At 54.2% G+C, this 18,933-nt stretch overlaps 4 protein-coding genes across 4 annotated transcripts; 1 reads left to right on the plus strand and 3 right to left on the minus strand.

Annotated features, from left to right (window-relative positions):
- Positions 1 to 312: 312 nt before the first annotated feature.
- On the minus strand, positions 313 to 1,286 carry LRP88_08791 (N-terminal L-serine N(alpha)-acetyltransferase NatD; the record flags this gene model as incomplete). Its single annotated transcript, XM_083245290.1, has 3 exons — positions 313 to 589; positions 748 to 1,074; positions 1,144 to 1,286. 3 exons carry the CDS (start codon positions 1,284 to 1,286, stop codon positions 313 to 315), a joined length of 747 nt encoding a protein of 248 aa, XP_083099784.1.
- Positions 1,287 to 2,259: 973 nt separating this feature from the next.
- LRP88_08792 (mitochondrial 54S ribosomal protein bL36m) lies at positions 2,260 to 2,664 on the minus strand (the record flags this gene model as incomplete). Its single annotated transcript, XM_083245291.1, has 2 exons — positions 2,260 to 2,349; positions 2,437 to 2,664. The coding sequence occupies 2 exons, from the start codon at positions 2,662 to 2,664 to the stop codon at positions 2,260 to 2,262; spliced, it is 318 nt and encodes a 105-aa protein (XP_083099785.1).
- Positions 2,665 to 3,262: 598 nt separating this feature from the next.
- LRP88_08793 (uncharacterized protein) lies at positions 3,263 to 5,823 on the minus strand (the record flags this gene model as incomplete). The annotated part of the gene is made up of 5 exons (XM_083245292.1): positions 3,263 to 4,599; positions 4,661 to 5,144; positions 5,202 to 5,381; positions 5,434 to 5,624; positions 5,673 to 5,823. The coding sequence occupies 5 exons, from the start codon at positions 5,821 to 5,823 to the stop codon at positions 3,263 to 3,265; spliced, it is 2,343 nt and encodes a 780-aa protein (XP_083099786.1).
- A 10,629-nt stretch (positions 5,824 to 16,452) lies between these two features.
- Positions 16,453 to 18,373, plus strand: LRP88_08794 (Pleckstrin homology domain-containing protein; the record flags this gene model as incomplete). Its single annotated transcript, XM_083245293.1, has 3 exons — positions 16,453 to 16,733; positions 16,866 to 17,055; positions 17,138 to 18,373. 3 exons carry the CDS (start codon positions 16,453 to 16,455, stop codon positions 18,371 to 18,373), a joined length of 1,707 nt encoding a protein of 568 aa, XP_083099787.1.
- Positions 18,374 to 18,933: the final 560 nt, after the last annotated feature.

An 18,933-nucleotide genomic window follows, 5' to 3' on the forward strand; every position in this document is an offset into this window, starting at 1 on the left:
CGAGTGCAAGAGCAAGGGCTAGGCCTGGTCGAAACGCCTCGCGGTGGGTTTGACGGGCGTTTTTCTCGTCTCTTGTACTTTGTCCGTTGGAGTCTTTTTTGCTTTGTGTCGAAATGCTGACATTCATCCATTCATTCATGCTCGAATATTGATGCTAAGAAAAGCAGAACGGTCTGAAGGATGGATGGACGGATGGAACGGGTACTGTGTGCGTCGCGCCCGCATTCCGAAACAAGGTGTGACGGATCAAAAGGCTGCTCGCAGACATCTTGGCGTACAGAGTGTTCATGTCCGCAATAGGGAAAATACCCATCACTGCTTCTCAGTTTGTGGTCGACGGGTCCGGGACTTGACGACACCTCCGCTCGCCGTCGGCCGGCTTAGGATCACATAGTCCGGTATCACCACCTTGCCTCCCCGTAGCTTCCGCTCCCTCGGCGAGTAGTCGTCCTTGTCGAACCCCAGCTTCTCGTAGAACTTGAGCCCCGAGGCGTTGCTCACGAAGCATGTGAGCATCACCTTGTCGACCGAAGCGATGTTGTCGCCAACGTCCATCAGATACCCCATAAGCCTTCTGCCCAGACCAGTCCTGCCCCGGTTTCTGATTAGCTCAACGTCTTACACATGCACTTTGTGGCCTCCATCCACCAGACCAGTCCAGTTGCTCAGCCCTGTCCTGTGTGTGAACGAGCTCCGTCGGAGGTCGGCATCATGCAGAATGTCACTTGTTGGTGTTGTCTTACTCACCCCTGCAGCTCCGGCTTCAAGTGGATTTCATAACAGTACACCACTGGCTCGTGGTTTTCAAAGGTAGGCATCAATGATGTGAAGCCGTTGATCTTGCCGTCACCGTCCTTGACCAGAATGTACCGAAGATCTGGAGATCGCATCTCCCTCCTCTTCATCGCCGGGTGCCATCCCAGCGACGAGTTTCGATAATCTTCACCGCTCGTCTCGTCAACCAAGTCGAAGCACGCCTCGAGCTCATCGTCGCGCATCGTGGTAGGGCGCGAGAGGCTCAAGGTGTAGACTGTATCGTTCCGGGGATGCGTCCATTGAGGCCAGCCATCGCTGCTGAACACGCGACGCGCAGTTGTTAAGAAAAGTCACATCAATCCCAACAAACTCGACTTCGAGACTCACCTTGGCTTGACATATTCCTGGACAAAGTCCTCGTCGGACTTTTTATTGGCAATCTCGATCGGATTTGGCTGTCGACGTCTTCCAACAAGTCTCTTGATGGGCTTCTTAGATGAGGCAGGCGCTTCCTCTTTTGTTTCTGCCATGATACCAACTCTGCTCTTGAAATTGAACAAGGCCAAAAGAAGAAGAGGAAGGGATGAAAAGAACAATATTATCTTGGATGACTTTCACCACATGGTCCACTAACAATCCAGCGCATGGCAGGAACAAGGTCGTACAAGGGAAACAGCACTCCGACTAGATAACCGAGGTTCGGCCGGCAAGACGCAAAGGCAACTTTTGAAGGCTTTCATCCATCGCCGTCTACTCCGGTGCTTTTTTTTTCACGGGCATGAGAATTATATCCCCCGTCCGATGAGGTAGTGTCTGAGTGGAATGGTCTTCAGCACTCGCCTGCTGAATCTCAGCCGTGGCTATGCCACCCGGCCTGGCGGTTCTCGTCTTAAGCCTACTCTGAGTCTTGACCAGGTACGAACGAACCTCTCCAAACTCGTGGCAAGCTTGCAGCGCTGATGGGGAATTGGGTTCTAGTTTATCCAAAGAGCACGAGTCTTGTCCCTCTACCGCACAATTCTGCGAGGGACAAAGCGAATTGCAGACCCAGCGACGAGAGCCGAGTCCCGCAAGTACGCTCGTGACGAGTTTGACAGACACCGCGGCGTATCAGACGCAGTAAGTCTCTCTCACAAACCCTGGTATATATATCATTGCAGGAAGCTAACCCCGCCCTTGCAAAGTCTCAAATCAGATATCTGCTGTCGAGGGGAAAGACGGAATGGGAAGGTATGGAGAGGTATATCGATGGTATGTAGCGCAGTAGTTGTACATGACGGGCCCTCCCGTGCTGTCCGCTCCCGTCTCAACCTCCAAAGCTCCGTTGACGCCTCATCAATTCATGTTCCAAAAAAGAAGCTTTCGTCGTTGCTCTTTTCTACCTCGCATGCATCTGGCCGTCCGTCGTCTAGACAGTTCGATTCGTAATCGGGCGATAATTTTCCTCCTCGCAGTATCGTACAGTTGCCTCATCCACAAACGTGTCTCCCGTCGTTTCGCTCTTCAACCTTGTCGCTGCTTGTGTCGAGGGTTCGCCTTGCAGATGATGTACAAGTATCCGTTGTGTCGCTTGCCGGCTTTCCGTCGGACAACCTAATGCGGCGGCTCATTAGCATCGTCCAGCAAGCCCAATTGCCTCTCCCAAGTACGTCAATTGAACCGGCACCGATATAGCCTCACCTTGCAGTGCTCGCATCGCTTCTTGACTGAGCTGTGAACCTTCATGCCTCGAGTCTGTTGCATCAAGCCGCCGCCGATGGCACGCGAGACAGGCGCGGCAGAGGGGCTCACAAAGAGCGAGGGCAAGGCGCCCATTGACCAGGTGGCCCGGGTCGCAAAAGCGCCCAGGGCATTTCTGGCGCTCAGAGACCTCGCGGAGAGCGAGAGGGTGCGGAAAAGGGAAGCCATCGTGGTTGGCGGGCGATTGGACGACTCTAGGAACTCATTCGGGTCGAGACGAGGTTTGCTTGACGAGCCAACTCGGGTGCAGCCGGATCACGTGCTGTTTGTCCACAGGCAGTTCCAGTCCCCAGAAAGAGGTACGTACCACAACAACGTCCACCATGGACTCGACGCTATCTTGGACTTCGAAGTCGATGTTTTCCATGAGCCATCGTCATTTCAAATAAAAGACCGTTACTTTTATCGTGATTTTATTTTACTCAATTGTTAGTTCTTGTATCTTGGTACTCTCTTCATGCACTGTTGCCAAGATTCTTCAATGGCCCTTGACAACAGCTTCAGGTCACATCAATCACACAACACTTCATCGGGCCTGCAGTCTATATCAACATTCTCATACAACTCGTGCTAGCTATCCTATGGTCAGCCTGCAATTTAGAGTACGAAACAAATCAAGTGTGTTCTCCCTGGTGGTTCTGTGATCCAGACCGAATACCGTTAACGCCGTCCTGTGATAAACCACAGCAAAGAAACAAAACCGCCTGCGCGTCCGTCCATCTATCCGTCCACCCATCCATATCCGTTCCAGTTCTTCAGCCCTCCTTTACCAAAAGCCGGTAGGGTTCCATTGATTGGAGTTGCGATATGCCTTGAGGTCCGCAAAGGTCTTGTTCTGCAAACTTTCGAAGAACACAACAGCTGTGTCGAAGCTGTGGCTTACGAGGCACATGTCCTGGCGCTCGCGGGCTAGGCCCTGACCTTCCAAGTCTGGGGTTCCATCTTTGTAGGCCTTGATACCATCCTTAGCGCGGGGGTAGAAGTCCCTCAGAAGGACATCCGCCGTTTTGCGGGCATCAATGACAAGAGCGCGGTGCTGGGCTTCCTGGAGCAGTTCTGGGTCGAACATGTCGAGTAGGTTTGGGAGATCCTGCAGCGAGTCATTGTGGATTTTGTTGTCTCTCACCAGAGGTTCAACATAACGTGGTCCGATCACGTTGCCGTTCGGGCCAAACTGAGTGGCCGGCGGGAGTGGCCGCACTGCTTCTGTCGACTTGAGTTTGATTAGACTCTCACCATGTCGGTGCAGCGGAGCATCTACATTGAACTCCGAACGGTGCCACTTGGAGAAGAACGGTTCCCAGACTTCTTTGCCGTCGCGCTTCCCACTGTCGCATTCCTCGTCCAACCACAGACGTAGGGTGCAGGCAGCACACAATCTGGTATGCGGTCGAGCCTTTCGTGCTGTCTGAGCGAAAAAGTCTTCGAGATACTCGTATCCACAGGAAGAGCAGAACATCATGGTCTGGTCCATCTCATGGAGGTAGAAATTATGCCAATCATTGTCCAGTGACTCCAGTCCCATCTTGACAGGCTTGAGGATGTCATAGAGGGCTTGCTTGATGGCGTTCTTGTCTGTCGAACGAGTAGCCATCAGATCCAAGTACCGGTACAGACCATCAAGGAAGCTGAAGATCTGGAGAGGCAAAAATGGTAGCTTCGACAGATAGGTCATGAAAGCGCCGTTCCGGTCCATGAGGAGCTGAAGGTTCATCCTCTTGGACTTGAGGACGACTTGCAGGAGGATACCAAATAGTCCGCGTTGCTGAGCATCGCTCCGGAGTTTCTTCGAAGACAACCCGTACGCGTTGGCGTCGTCACCAGGTTTGGCCTTCCCGAGTAGGGAGCCAGTGTTGTATCGTGGGTAGAAATCCAGACTTTGGATACGAGGTTGGTCACAAGAACGGCTGCTGTTGATTTCATGGATCAAGTCCAACAAACAGATGATATCGCCAAGGTGAATATCGGGGCAATCGTAGATACCCAACATCTTGAGGTTGGGGCACGCTCGAGCGATGATGGCCACCAAACGACGGTCCAACATGGGCGTGGCATGAAAATGCAAAACACGAATCGTGTGGCGCCTGTTGTAGATGCCAATGACTGTTTGCAAAACACATTAGCAAATGGTCAATAAGGTAAAATGAGCAGCACGTAAACTCACGAGTGGTGAAAGTAGTGGACAAGCCAACCTGTCTGGACATGCAATACCCTTGCGATGGGGCTGGTTCGGTCAGTGCAGCAACCCGTTCCGCGAGATCTTTAACGTGTGGGAGAGACTTGACCATCTCGACCAGCTTCTTGCCGTGAACCCTCCCGTGCCACAAGTTGGATGCCTCTCGCCGCACGGCGCTAATGTATTCCTTTCGCTCTTCTTCACTCATCTCTGCGAGATCTGCCGCTTCAAGGATTTCCAGCTCCTGAACTTGTGCTCCTGGGACCTTTGCCCAAAATGGTGTCGATTTTCCACATTCACGATGAATATCGGTGATGGTATTGATGGCATTGCGCATGGCGATGCGCTCCTGGCCCTGGTTGAAGTCGGGGTTCCGCATGAACTCTCCATATGACACCTTGGGTGTCACAGCCACGAATACGTATCCCGAGGGGAGTCCGCGAAAGGCACGAATGGAAACGTCAAAGACAGCCTGTGAAGAGAAGAGTCAGTGGCTAGCATAAGTGAGGGTGTCTTTGGAAGCACTTACCATGCCTTGTGACAGGCCCCCCCATCCTTCGGGGTAGGCTTTGGCAAGATTAACCAGATTGGAAATACCGGCGAAGGCCAAGTTCTCGGCCACGATCTGCCCGAAGATATGCAAACCAGCAAACACTCCCCGAATAGGGTACTGGATCTGATGCTGTTGAAGGACGGTCACATCCACAGTCTGATAACGTCAGTGTTGGTGGTCTAGCAGGTCCGATGGGCTTCAATCTTACCTTGACGAGTTCCTTGGCGTCTACATACTGCCCAAAGGAAGGGAGATCTCCCTTGCGATACTTGTCGCTATCGTCCCTGGTCGCGTACCACTGGGCGATTTCGTTCTGGACAGAAGCGTTGGAAACCCTTTTATGAAGTCCCTTCTGCTGAAGGCGCTTCATGGAGGCAGCCGCATTGTACGGCATGGTGACTAGGTGAAATTTAGCAATTCGTCTCCCCAGACTCATGGCAAACTTACGTGACTCAGTTGTCTTGGACGACGAACCGCTAGAGTAGTTTTCGCGTCGACTATTCATTTTGCATTTAAAGTTCAGATCTGAGCCAGTTGACTGTGATCTAAGAGCTTCTGCCATGAGGTTAGGACCTCCCTTTCTCTTCTTCTTTGCCATGTTGAACGAGATGAAACAGGATCAGAAAGCCGTGAGTACGCCTCTGTAGGTAGTGAGGAACAAAGGGTGCGTTGAGCAGGATGTGAAAGATGAAGCCGAGTGTAGACAAGATGAAGAGAGAGGGGAGAAAAGAATGAATGTGCGATGATTATGTATACATGAGATGAATTCAAAAACGGCAGGTATTGAAGTAAAGTAAACGAACGGCAACAGATACAAACGCCCAAAAAAGTGATGAAATGGGAATGGATAAATGACGGGAACTAGACGTCGGGAAACGAAACAAGAAAGGGCCAATGAGGGGAAGCCAGAAGCAGACACCTCGCAAGGCCCCAATAAGGAAGGAGGAACTCTCGATGAAAGAAGAAGAGGGACTCGATCAGGAAAGTAGGTACTTACCGGATAGAGAGGTGGAAATGGCCTATCGCACAGCGCTTTGCCTTTGTCCAATGAGAATAGTCGATGGCAACTCCGCAACCCAAAGAGTAGCGATCCAAGCTGGGAGACAAGATGGTGAGGACTGCTCGAGTCTGTGACAAAATGAGCTCGGGGCGGGTTTTCTTTTCAGGAAGGGTAGAAATCGTGCCAATACGCCTCAAGAGAGAGGAGAAGATGCGCGAGAATCCAAACGACGCTGCTATAATTGAATCGTTAGTTATCGGCGTCGAAACCAGGGCAGATATCAATCCTTGACGTCAAGGACTCCGAAGATGAGGTAGTAGAGGAAATGAAATGACTGGAGAGAGGAGAGCGAGCCACGACGACAGCCCAGTCTCTAGAGCGTGACTCATTGATGTGTGGAAGGGGTGAAGAGATGCAAAAGTTTCGGGATGAAAGAAACAACAACCACGCGAGCCGGTCGCGTTGAAGGGCCAAGGTGACTTTGGCAAAGGGAGACGATGTTGAAAGAAGAGAAGAGTAGAGAAGGGTGTGGCGGATGGAGGAGAGAAGGGTGATGAGGAGAGGATGATGAGGGAGAGACGGAGAGATGATGAGAGATAGAGAGACGGAGAGAGAGAGAGATAGAGAGAGGAAGAGGGAGGTGGGAAGAAAGGAAGAGCCTCAGGCAGAGAAAGAAATCTGGAGGATAGTCAAACACCACGATGAGGACCTCCGACCGTCGCTCCAACGTGTCGTCGGCCTTCGCTCGACGACGATGAAATAGAGAAGATATAACTTACCAAAGCAGCTCCAAGGAAGCGATGTGCGCAAAGATGCAAAGTCTCGATATCAAAACCGTGGCGTCGTGTCTCAAAGACGCTGGTATGTGATGATGTCGAGAGAAGAGAAGGTGAGGGGGTGAAGAGGAAGAGAAAGAGAAAAGCGTTGAGGTTTCCTGGGAGATATTGGTTTATCTTTGCGGGCCTGACAGTGAATCACAGTCTCGATCTTGGGGCCAAGTTACGTAGCCTCGCAGGAAAACGCTCTGCCTTGTGGTGCAGCCAGCGGAGAGCTGGCCACCCAACGCCCACGCAAAGACCCACAGGCACCGGTGAGCCCTCCGGCCTCCCACCGAGAGGTGCCCCGGAGTCTGATGTTTGCTGCCCCGTCTGCTAGTCTAGCAGTGGCCTGGCAAAGGGTAGAGGGGACTGCACCCTGTGCAGGCTGGAGGAGGGCTCAGGGAAAGGGGTAAAGGCACACTTGATCAAATGCCCCGTAGATGCTTAGCAGTACATCCCATACACTCCCACATCCTTTGCTTGCTCGTTGTCAAAGATGTCGTCGTGTCTCTCGTCGTTATGGTGCCTTGATGGCCTGGCGGTCCAGCACTGGAGAACGCCCGGCGCATCCCACCATGGCGGACCCCTATCTGAACATGATCCCCATACTCATTTCATCATCGCCATGCCCAGAAAGCCTCCAAAAGTCTCAAAGTCATCATTTATCTTGCTTAGTGAACATCGCGAACAATGAGGATCAAGTTCTTGTCCCACAAACCCCTGTGTTGACGTCGCAGCCCTCGAGCAGCACAAAGGACGACAGCTGTTCATCCCAGGACAACACAACAGACCCCCCCAAAACATCTAAATCACATACCACAAGCTTTCCCAAGGCAAGGCTTTGGGGGACTTACGTCTAGAAAGGCGTCAAGGACCTGTCGTGCCTGGCCCCTGACGGTCGGCACGACAGAAGGCATCCCAAACCTCCCTCATTTCATCCTACCTGCGACCGTGCGATCTGTGAGACCTCTCTGCATCCCATAAGCACCTTCCATGAGAACGCTGACTATATCTGGAATCCAAAATGATCTGGTCTTCCCCCTTACTCGTGGAAGGAATGCTAACGACGGACTGATCCAGGCGATGAAGGCATCGACGAAGAGCCCAGCAACATCTACAGGACCGTCATCTCGATGAGAGTCTGTGTCTATAGCATCACAGTCATTACACGCTGCGAGGTATGTCGCCAGCAAGATCTCACCCCCTATCGCAACGTCATACCGGGCAGGGCTGTGCGGCCATTCACAACATCCACCAGTTGAAGCGACGCGTCGAGCTTGAAGACCTCGAAGCTCCTAATATCCTCTCTTCGGCCAGCAGTAAGCACGATCTTGATCATTCATGAGTCTAGAGACTCACCAGAACAGCACAGCGATACCGAAATCCCAGGGGCGAGGAGCTTCGAAGCGAAATCCAGGACCCGGACCGCCTTGACGGCCATCGCGAACAACAGACATCCAACTATCTCCAAGAAAAGCGATTCACATCCTCATATGAGATGCCACGCCAAAGACATTCTCGAGATACCTTCTTCGTTCCGTACCACAGACTCTTCGAGGTGTGGCTCTCCCAGAGAACGAGTCGACACAGCCCTCGAGCGTGCCCAAGATGTCTGAGAGCCTCTCAAGAAGGGATAACGATGTGAGGAAGCACCTAGCTAACCAAAGGATCTACTCAGTACGGGTCAAGGTCATCTAATGACACCGAGCGGACTGTGAGGAGAACATCGTGCTTTCACGAACTACAGATAAACACTGATCACGAACAAAGGAATCTCTCGGTGAGTAGTGTGCACGGGAAGCCAGTCCATTGTTGCTGGCACAGACACTTCTCTTCTCACAAAGACAGAGTATGTCAGACACAGGAGCCAAGGCCACAGTTCTAGGCACAATGTTGGCCTTACCTGAACTACACCACAAGAAACATCCCGTCACTCAGACTCGTGAGGATGGGTGTAAGTTTACTGAGTCAACCGAGAGCAAGACTGAGATGGGAACTCTCCCCAAATAGAACCTTAACCTCACCTTGTCCCTGTTTATCATGGGGGTCAGAGAGTCAAAGGCTTACGGTAAAAGCAGATGGATATACTTGAATCTGTGCTAACAAGTATCGTAACCAGAAACGACATTACGAGCCGATCCGGGACCGCATTCTCTCAACACAAATCAAAACAATAAAAGCAAGCCATGATGCAGGTTAAAACTCCTGCAAGCAATATCCCCAGCCTCATCACATCCTCGACTGCACCGTCCCTTGCATCCGTCTCACCGCCATCTCAGCATTGAGCCCTTCACCACCCTCAACAAGGAACTACACCCCACGGGACCGTCCGGGGCGAGAGCAGCTGGTCGATCCCGGTCCTCGAGCCATGATATCGAGAAGATCTATTCCTGAAACGAAGATCGAGTTGCAGAAACGGAAAAAGGGCTCGTTCGTAAAAAATCCCTCTCGACGTCGTATCCCAGCCCGCATGTACTGTACCGAATCAGGTTGATTGCTCGAGCTCACAATATCTACGGCCTATCACGTACAACCCCTCTACGGTCGATAAGCGCGGTTGACGACGAGTGGTCCAAGAAACATGGCGTCGCGGATAGAGGCTTAGCAGCTGGGCCGGCTTACACCAGCTCTCCAGTCAGCGAATCTGAAACCAGGGTCCTGCACACCATCAACAGTCAAAGTCGAGGAAAATCTGAACTTGGAGAAACAAAGGTGACAAGCCCGGCGGCGGGAGTCTTGGGTGTTGTCGGAGACCAAGCCACATGGGCGAGCACATGCACATGGCTAAGTCTGCAAGGGAGCGGGGCCTGCATGAACGTTTGCTCGAGGAGGACAAGGCCGAGTCGTCATGACAGACCTTTGTCCGAGGTGAGCCGCGATCGACGGGAGGGTGGCAGCCAGCAGCAGATGGCCAGAGATGGTGGGATGGCATGGAACCGCCTAGCCGTCCCCAGAGCACGGGCTGAGATGGAGGTGAGGGGAACGGCCGGATGATACAGCATGGCACGCATAGGCACGAGATCATGAAGAGCCTTGTTAGCCCAGCTGTCGTCGGCCAAGCTGTGACATTGATTGGCCGGGTGTGTGGGATGCATCGCGGTCAAGGCAGAACGGAGTACAGTACTCTTGCTCATTCCTTGATAGGATGACTTGATACAGCAAAGTACAATCCAGTACAGTACAACACTCCCAGTCGAGTAATGGGAGTGGCACGGCTGCAGAATCATGACTATCAGGGTGTCACGACGGGGCGGCAAAGAGCAGATAGCCCAGCAGGCATATCATCAGGTGCACAAACTGTCTCACACCACAACAGCCAAATCGGAGTTGCGAGAGATCAAGACAAGAAAGGACCGTCGGAGCAACAGCAATGCGAGCTTCTACTCTGACATTCCGCCGCTCCCGGACACGGTCACATTCACAAACCACAACCACAAGAGACAGCCGGTGTTCGGGATCGCCAATGCTGTGATGTGGAATGATGAGGGCAAGGAGACAACCTTGACACTGACGGCAAATCAGGTGATTGGAAACGGTGCGCGGTGCGCGAGAGTTACCGTTGCGACTGGAAGCTTGGAGGAAAAGCTTGTCAACAGCACATGACCCCCCCGTCGTGGCTGGAACGGTTCGGTCGGGACTGATTGACTGACTGACTGACTGATCGGCCCCGGAGAGTTGTTACAGTACGGCCCACCCCCCGTCTTGTCTCTTCATCAATGTCGGCGTCTCGGAAGCTGAAAGAGAGAGACATGGGAATCACGGGTCGAATCACGACGACCCAGAGCCCGATTGCGAGAGTAAACATCCATACCCGCATAAGCATGATAGCCGAGTAAGACGACGATCGAACAAGCGGGTTGGTACTGCAATGTACTTCTGGGAAAAGCTGCACGGTCGCATGAAGTGTTAATAAGATCAGCTTGTGGAGCCAACTAAGTTTCTTCTTGATAGAGTCAGAGGGATGACAGCTCAAGCAGTTCTCGGAGGATGTGCACGTGTTGCTGTTGCCACGAGCCCCCTTCCTCCATGTTAGGAGCAATTCTCTTCAGACGAGATTGTCATCCGAAATTCACATCCATGCCCGAACGCAGGGCAGCCTGACGAGGACGACGATGACGGTGCCTCGGCGTCTATATGGTGGTTGGGATAATGCCCTATCCCTCCAGCATCATCGAGATACGGCACAGCTTCAGTGCATCGCATTGAACTGTTAGCTAGGCTCGCCGCAAACAAACAAGGCCCAGCCGCGAGTGGCTGATGGTGGCCAACGGGGTGAAACGAACAAACCCACAGAGCCCCGAGAGGCAACAGGAGTTTGTGTGTTTGGTTGGATCATGAAATGAGAAGCGCAGGGTCCAATTTCCAGACGAGACGGGGTTAGGTGCCATCGGCCGACGACGGATCAGCTCTCTCCAGGGATACCAGCCGTACAATCTCAGCAAGCGAGTGTCGGTGTGCCTCGGGCAAAGTACCGAAATCAATGCCTTTTGCTACAGTAAGGTTTCCAAGGGTGCGATACAACACTGCTTGGCCTGGAGCAGAAACCCGTTCTTGATCAAGCAAGAGAAGCGCCCGGCTTCGAGACGTTTCCCCCCTCAACAACGGCATGGCTTCCAAGAGGCTACCGACAAGGATCTAGGCTTGGTCCCACAAGCCGGAGTCAAGCCAAGGCGTGGTGGTTGAGCTGACGGGCATGTGGATCTCGATTGATTGCCCACGGGCGGCGGACCGTGTGTGATGATCGCCGCCGTGCACTGTTGGCACGGATTTCGTGCTATTGTGCTTTTTTATTAGTGCCCATCAAGATATCAGGCGCTGGTCGTTCGTGAAAGGAGGTGGCGGCAGGTCAGAAACCAAGGCAACGAGTCCATGCGAGGGCAGATGGCCAAGCAGGCAAACCAAGGCGCCTCGGAGGCGAGATGGAAGGAAAAGAAGGGTCCAGAAAGGCAACCGCAGGCGATGGCTTCCCCAGAATGACCTTTGTATCCGATGGGTGGCATTCGGGCGGTTAACATCCCACAGAGCCACCCACAAAAGAATATGCCATGGCAGAACCCAGAGCATTGGTCGCACAAAGGCCGTGCCGTTTCGTTTCCCGTTGCAGGCCATCAACTCACTTTGTTATGTCTCGGCGTTGATCCGCCGACGGGAGATGCTGCGTGTCTAGGGTGTCTCACCAGATGGCCCCCGATATTGGTAGCCGTGTGTGCTCGAGTCAAGGGAATGAGGAATCGACATGAGCATCGAGTCCTGTCCACTGCCAACAGCGGCTTCAGAGTTGCAGTAAAAAGGGTCCCGAACTACTGCCAGGTGGATTGGTGTTCGCGGCTTTAGCTGACCTCCTATGCCCAACTGGTCCAAGCTATGCTCGACTTGGCCAAGACGACGGCCGGGCCTTGAGTCACCTGGACCCAAAGTGAGCGATCGTGTGAGCCACGGCTGGGGTTGCCTGTAGCCTGGATCGAGTTGGACTGTTTGAGCCCTCTCGAGTGGCTGATGCAGGTGCTGGAGCAGAACCAGATGCTGGCTGTGGCATCGCGGGATTGTGGCATTGTGATGTGATTGTGAATGGGTGGATAACCCGGATGCAAGCTTTGACTTTGGATTGGGGCAAGAGGCACTTTGCGTGTGCTACCACCCTTGCACTGTGCTGCATTGCGCTGTACCCCGTAGGACAACGTGTGGGAGGTGATGGAAGATAGATGCAAGTTTCGAGGTCGATACAAGGCATACAAGGCTGCATGTGGGTTGTTTTGCGAGCGCGTGGCCCTTCTCCATCGTGATGCTCGTGTGCTCCTGCCTCGGGCTGCAGCTTCCTGCATTTGCATGAGCTCGACCAGCGAATGAGGTTTGTGATACAGGGTATGTAGGTACTCGACCTCGAAGCAAGGTACTATCTTGGGCATCGAGGAGCCAACTCCAGAGAATAATCCATAAAATCCAAGGAAGTACCTCTGATGCAGTGCAGGGTACCTCCCGTCCTGTCGAAGTGAGCAGTGCTCCGTATTGATTGATTCGCCCGAGCTGCTCGAGTTAGGGCGCAATGCGGGCCCCCGTTTATTACGACGTCGTCGCTAGCGCCGCCATAAGGCCATGTTTGGGCCCGGAGGACCAACTCTTGCTTGGACGTCGTTCCATGGCCACAGAACTGTAGAGAATTTCGGGGGCTAGAGAGAGATGAGCTGCTAGGTCCCAAACACACACGCAGCACAGCATAAGCACACGCACACGCACAAACAGACAACAAATCACACAGCATATCCGACAGTAGTTTGGTTCAGGTGCGGGATCTCGCGGCTCAGACATGATGGAGGGTTGAAGCCGAAGGCTACTGGACGCAAGAGGCTGCCGGAGGATGACGCTTCTGGAGACGGCGAAGCGTGACCTGATATGACATGACCTGACCTGACACTTGCGTGCATCGCCGTGTCTTCCCAGAGGTTCCCAGAGGCCGAGATGGGGACTGGGACCAACAACGAGGCACAAGAGCCAGATGCGTCAGCGTCAGAAAAAGAGGGTGAAACGCCTTTGTCGTTGTGCAGCAAATGTTCAAGCCACCGAGCATCACAGGATCCGGTGCAGCAGCTCAGGCGCCTAGGCGAGACACGAGAGCCTCATGGCGACCGTGGGCGGCGCCGGGGGCTTGCCTGGCCTGGATGGATGGATGGCGCAAGGAAGAGAGACAGCCAAGATGCCAAGGCGGCCAAGGAACTATGCCAAGCAGGCAAGACGCCAGCCAACGTCGTAGAAAGAGTGCTGGTGACCGTCAAGACAAGACAGACGTGTCGAAACGTGTTCCCCTGGAACAATATTTTATTTCGGATTTCATTCTAATGGCGATCCACCAGAACCACAAAGAGGTGGTTGTTGAGGGCGGTCCTGGCACGGATCGCTCGTCGGCACTGGGCTCAAGCGAGAATCCAGGGCCAGGGACAGGGACCAGGTGGATTGTTCAAGAAAGTCAGTGGCTCCCCATGGCCCACGATTGCATGCTGAGGGTGCAAGGGGGTTCGACAAGGTTCGGACACAGGGAGATGGGAGATATTGGAGGTAGATCCACCGGTGATTGGGCTTCATCAGAGACCCGGGAGCTGGGCAGATTATTATTAGGTACGTACGATGGGTGTCTGATTCATCTCGCGGAGAGACACGGTCAGTCAAGAATGAGAGACAGCCGACTAGACGACGAGACACGGAGCCAGAAAAGCAAGACTTGTGGGCTGGAGAGGAGAGGGAGAGCACATGGTTCTGATACATTTGTTGCCGCCGTTTTGGTGGATTGTGCAAGCAAGGAGGTCAAGTGCCAGACAAGATTGCTCGGCAATGTGGGGATGTAGGTACCGTAGCCCATTGGGGCCGAGAGGTGGGTTGAAGATCGATATTGAAATGTCGTCTCAAGACCCTGTTCCCGACAACAAGGGAATTTCATTCAAACCAGTGGGTGAGCAGCGAGATTTCCCTTCCTTATTCGAGGACCCTCCCCGGTTGAGTCAGAGCGAGAGATGGGGTGAGCATGTCGGTCTGTAGGATCAAAGATGGAGATTGATCAATGCTGATTGTCGGGACACGGCCGAGTTCCAGGGAATAACATGGGCGACGACACTGAAGCCGGCCGGGCTTCAGGGAGGGCTCCAGCCCGGGTCTGATCGTCCAGGTGGTAGCACTCCGTAGCGTCAATAGCGTTGAGGCCTGCACAGGCCAGTACGTAGTAGTTATCAGCCCAGCCTGCCAGCGGGCGTGGTTCCGCGCCGTGCAGCGAGATGCTGTAGGTACGGAGTATGATGGGCATTGACGGTGAGAAAAGGCGGGCAGGGCAAAGTAAAGCTTCTTGTTCCTTGGTGAAGGGAAGGGGCCGACAGGCTGGCCGGGAGCATCCGTCGATACGAAAGGAAAGGGGCCTTGCTTGAAGTTGACAACGACATGCAACTTTTCTGGGGGTCCAGTCCGAAGCACGTTCCAAAGCTTCCATCATCCCGAGGTGAATTCCAAAAAGAATCTTTCCAGCAAGGATGCGAGATGATGGTGAGTGACGAAAAAAGGACGGTGAATATCGGGGTACCTTCCGTCCAGGCTTGCCTTCCGCATCTTCACAGTAACTACGACCTTGGCTGTGAATGGGAAGGTACGTGTCGAGTTGAGTCGATACGATACGTGAGCCCCGCCATGAAGCACAGGCAAGTGCAGTTGGGTTGCTACTGCAATTTTGTCCGCGGCTAGCGCTGGAGCCCTTTGCAAGGTGTGCTCCACCGACGGCCGGCAGGTCGACGGGGCCATGGGGCGTCTGCAATTTCAGGCCCACTCGTTTAATGCAGCACGGGCCAGCGCCTCACCCAGCAACAACAGGGAAGAATTATTGGAAAGACAATGGACGGGAGGATTGGTTCGGTGGAATGATAATGAGAGTCATCTAGTTGGAGCAGGAACAGAGTGTTGCTGAGGGACAGGACGATGTTAGTGTGGAAGACGAAAATTCTACGCCGTTGCTATATAAAACTGATCAGCATCAGGGCGGGTGCTGTGCCCTGTAATTGCCGGCGGATTGACGTGATAATGGCCAGTTACCTTATGCATGTCCGTGGGCAAAAGCTACTTTCTGCGTACCAAGCTATCTGCTGTAGCGCCTGGTGATACAGGGGACTTCAGGGGACCTCAGGGGACGAGCTCAGGGACAGGCCGTGGGGATTAGAGGACCAGGACGGTATCTGGGTTCACTGATGGAGGATGCTGAGAACGGATGGAGAGCATCACGGCATCGGTCAGGATCCAAGATGACGGGACCAGGGAAGGGAAAGAGGGCGAACTGCCCACACCAACAGCCTCATCAGGGAGAAAAAGAGAGAGAAAAAAAAAAAGAGAACTCTCCTCACACTGGGCGCCAAGTGATTCATCCCACTGACAGAGCTTGCCTCCCCCTGTACCCCCCCAAATTTGACTGCTGTCACAGGCACAGACAGACACTGTCGGGACACTTCATTCGCTCTCCACTGCCCATCACTGACCATTCCCACTCCCCTCCCAAGGCTAATTTTCACACCGCACACGCCCTTACCCTTGCCGACTACGGGACCCACATCCACTTTCACTCCCTCCTCTCTCAACTCACCCTTTCTTCGTTGCGTTGCGTTGCGCTGGAGCTTGCTTTGCTTTGCCTTGCGCTGCTCACCTCACCTCACCTCACCTAGCACTGGCTGGCAAACCGCCTTCGCACTCTGCGAATAAGTACCCCCAAGCGCCCCCTCTCCTGCTCGTCTTTTCTCCCTCCTTCTTTCCCTCTCTCTACCTGCTCTTCAGCTCCATCTGAACTCCAACGCCTTTTTTCTGGATCATCTTCCTTTTTTTCCTTTTTATACCAACGTCTTTGTTTGTTGTGATACCCAATCTCCTTTGATACCCCCCGAAATCTTTCAGAATGGCCGAGGAACAGAAGAACGTCGTCGTCCCCGAGGAGACCAAGCCTGAGACCACCGGTATCTCGGCTCCCACCGTCGAGACTCCCGCCGAGTCCAAGCCCGCCGAAGAGACACCCGCTGTCGCTGCCGAGTCTGCTCCCGCTGCTGAGGACAAGCCTGCTGAGGAGGCCCAGCCCGCTGAGGCTGAGGAGGCCCCCAAGACCGAGGAGAAGAAGGAGGAGGTCAAGCCCATTGAGGAGGGTCACCTGAACCACAAGGCTCAGGGCCTGAGCTTCCCCAAGTGAGTCGAGTCGAGTCGCCCGTGGCGCGTCGCAGCCCTGCGTCTCTGTGCCATCATGGCGCCGATAGCTGGCGCTGCGTGCTGCGTGCACACCTGTTTAATCGCACCGTGTTTGTTAACCACACACCCCAGGAACCTGATTGCCAGCAAGGAGTTCTTCTGGTTCGGCTCTGAGGCCGTCGAGCCTAAGGCTCTCGCCCACTACCTCAAGGCCGAGAAGTCTGCCGATACTGCTCACTCCAACATCGCCTGGGCTTCCGAGACTGGCAAGGGTCTTCTCTTTGTCGGCGACAAGACCACCCCCTCTAGCGTCATCAGCCTGGTAAGTTGGGATCCACTCCCACGCAACCCCAATGCACCAACTGCCGGCATGTCACAGTGAGCTAACCACTGAAACCCCGCAGGCCGATGCTACTGAGCCCGAGACCGATGGCTCGCACAAGTTCCACCTCACCTCCAAGGGCAACAAGCACACCTTCAAGGCTGCCAACACCGCTGAGCGTGACAACTGGGTTGCCCAGCTGAAGCTCAAGATCGCCGAGGCCAAGGAGCTCGTCGCCACTGTCACCGAGTCGGAGACCTACAAGGCCACCGTCGAGAGCTTCAAGCCTGCTGTTGCTAAGAAGGAGGAGAAGCCTGCTGAGGCCCCCAAGGAGGAGGCTGCCCCTGTCGTTGAGGAGCCCGCCGCCGAGGCTGCCCCCGCTACCGAGGAGGCTCCCAAGGAGGAGGAAGCCAAGGACGAGCGCAAGAAGGAGGAGGTCAAGTCTGAGGAGCCCAAGCGACGATCCGCCAGCCGCAAGCGCACTTCTTTCTTCGGCTTCGGCAAGAAGGAGGAGTCCAAGAAGGAAGAGGTCAAGAAGGAGGCTGAGGCCAAGCCCGCCGAGGAGACCGCCGTTGCCGTCGAGACCCCTGCCGAGGAGGCTCCTAAGACTGAGGAGGCCCCCAAGATCGAGGAGCCCGCCAAGCCTGCTGAGGCCGTTGATGAGCCTGCCAAGGCTGCCGAGGAGACCCCTGCTGAGGCTGCTCCTGCTGCTGAGGAGAAGCCTGCTGAGAGCCCTAAGGAGAAGCCCGCTCCCAACAAGCGCAACAGCTTCTTCGGCAACGTCTTCTCTAAGAAGGAGAAGAAGACTCCCGAGCTGAAGCCCACTGAGCCCGCCGAGGCCCCCAAGGAGGGCGAGGCTACTGAGGCTGCCCCCGTCATCCCTCCTGTCGAGGCCACCACTCCCCTTGCCGTTGACGTCTCCAGCCCTGCCACTGTCCCCGCTGAGACCACCGAGGCTGCTGCCGCTACCTCTCCCGCCCCCGAGGCCAAGAAGGAGATCAAGGAGAAGCGAAAGTCTTCTCTCCCCTTCGCCTTCGGCAAGCGCGACAAGTCTCCCGCCCCTGGCGAGGGTGAGAAGGTCAAGGAGAGCCCCTTCTCCAAGCTCCGCAACACCATCCGCGGCAAGTCCCCCAAGCCTGCTGAGAAGCACGCCGAGGAGCCTAAGGAGGAGACCCTCAAGGAGGAGCCTGCTAAGGAGGAGGAGGCCAAGACTGAGGCCCCCAAGGAGGAGGAGGCTGCTAAGCCTGCCGAGCCCGAGGCCGAGAACAAGCCTGAGAGCGCTACCACTCCCGCTCCTGTCGTCACCGCCGCTGCCTAGAGGGTGGCCCGCCGTTGATCGTTGCGAGTTACGACTAAATCACCATGAACAAAAAATTATCACAACACACATGCATTGAAAGGGTTGGGAATGGAAGGATGGATCTGCATTTCTTCACAAGATACCGAGATACCCTGTCAAGACTGCTTCACTGATACCAATTTCCATATTTACTGAATATGAGAGGAGGAAAGGAGAAAAAAGGTCTGGAAACGGACCACGAAAACACCAAAAAAAATGTTGTCCCGGCTGCCGGCCTGGAAGAGGCGGCATGCTCGCGTCGTTGCTTATTGTCTTTTCTTGTCTGATACCCGGAATGGAGATAACTAATACTAATAATACAACTGCTGCGTGTTGAACATGTTGATTTGCTTTCCTTTGCACTTGTGAAGATTCGCTTCTCTTAAACATTGGTCAACGTTGACCTTGGCCGAGTTGACATGGAGGTCACGTGCACCCCGCGATGGCTTCCAAAACACAGCCTTGGAATGTAGCCTCTGCCTCACCTGCACATCACGACCAAGTCACTCATTACCAACCGAATGGTCCGTCTGGCCAGC

Source organism: Fusarium phalaenopsidis, assembly GCF_050370095.1.
Source record: "Fusarium phalaenopsidis strain FUZ10S chromosome Unknown contig_32302, whole genome shotgun sequence".
Classification (NCBI taxonomy): domain Eukaryota; kingdom Fungi; phylum Ascomycota; class Sordariomycetes; order Hypocreales; family Nectriaceae; genus Fusarium; species Fusarium phalaenopsidis.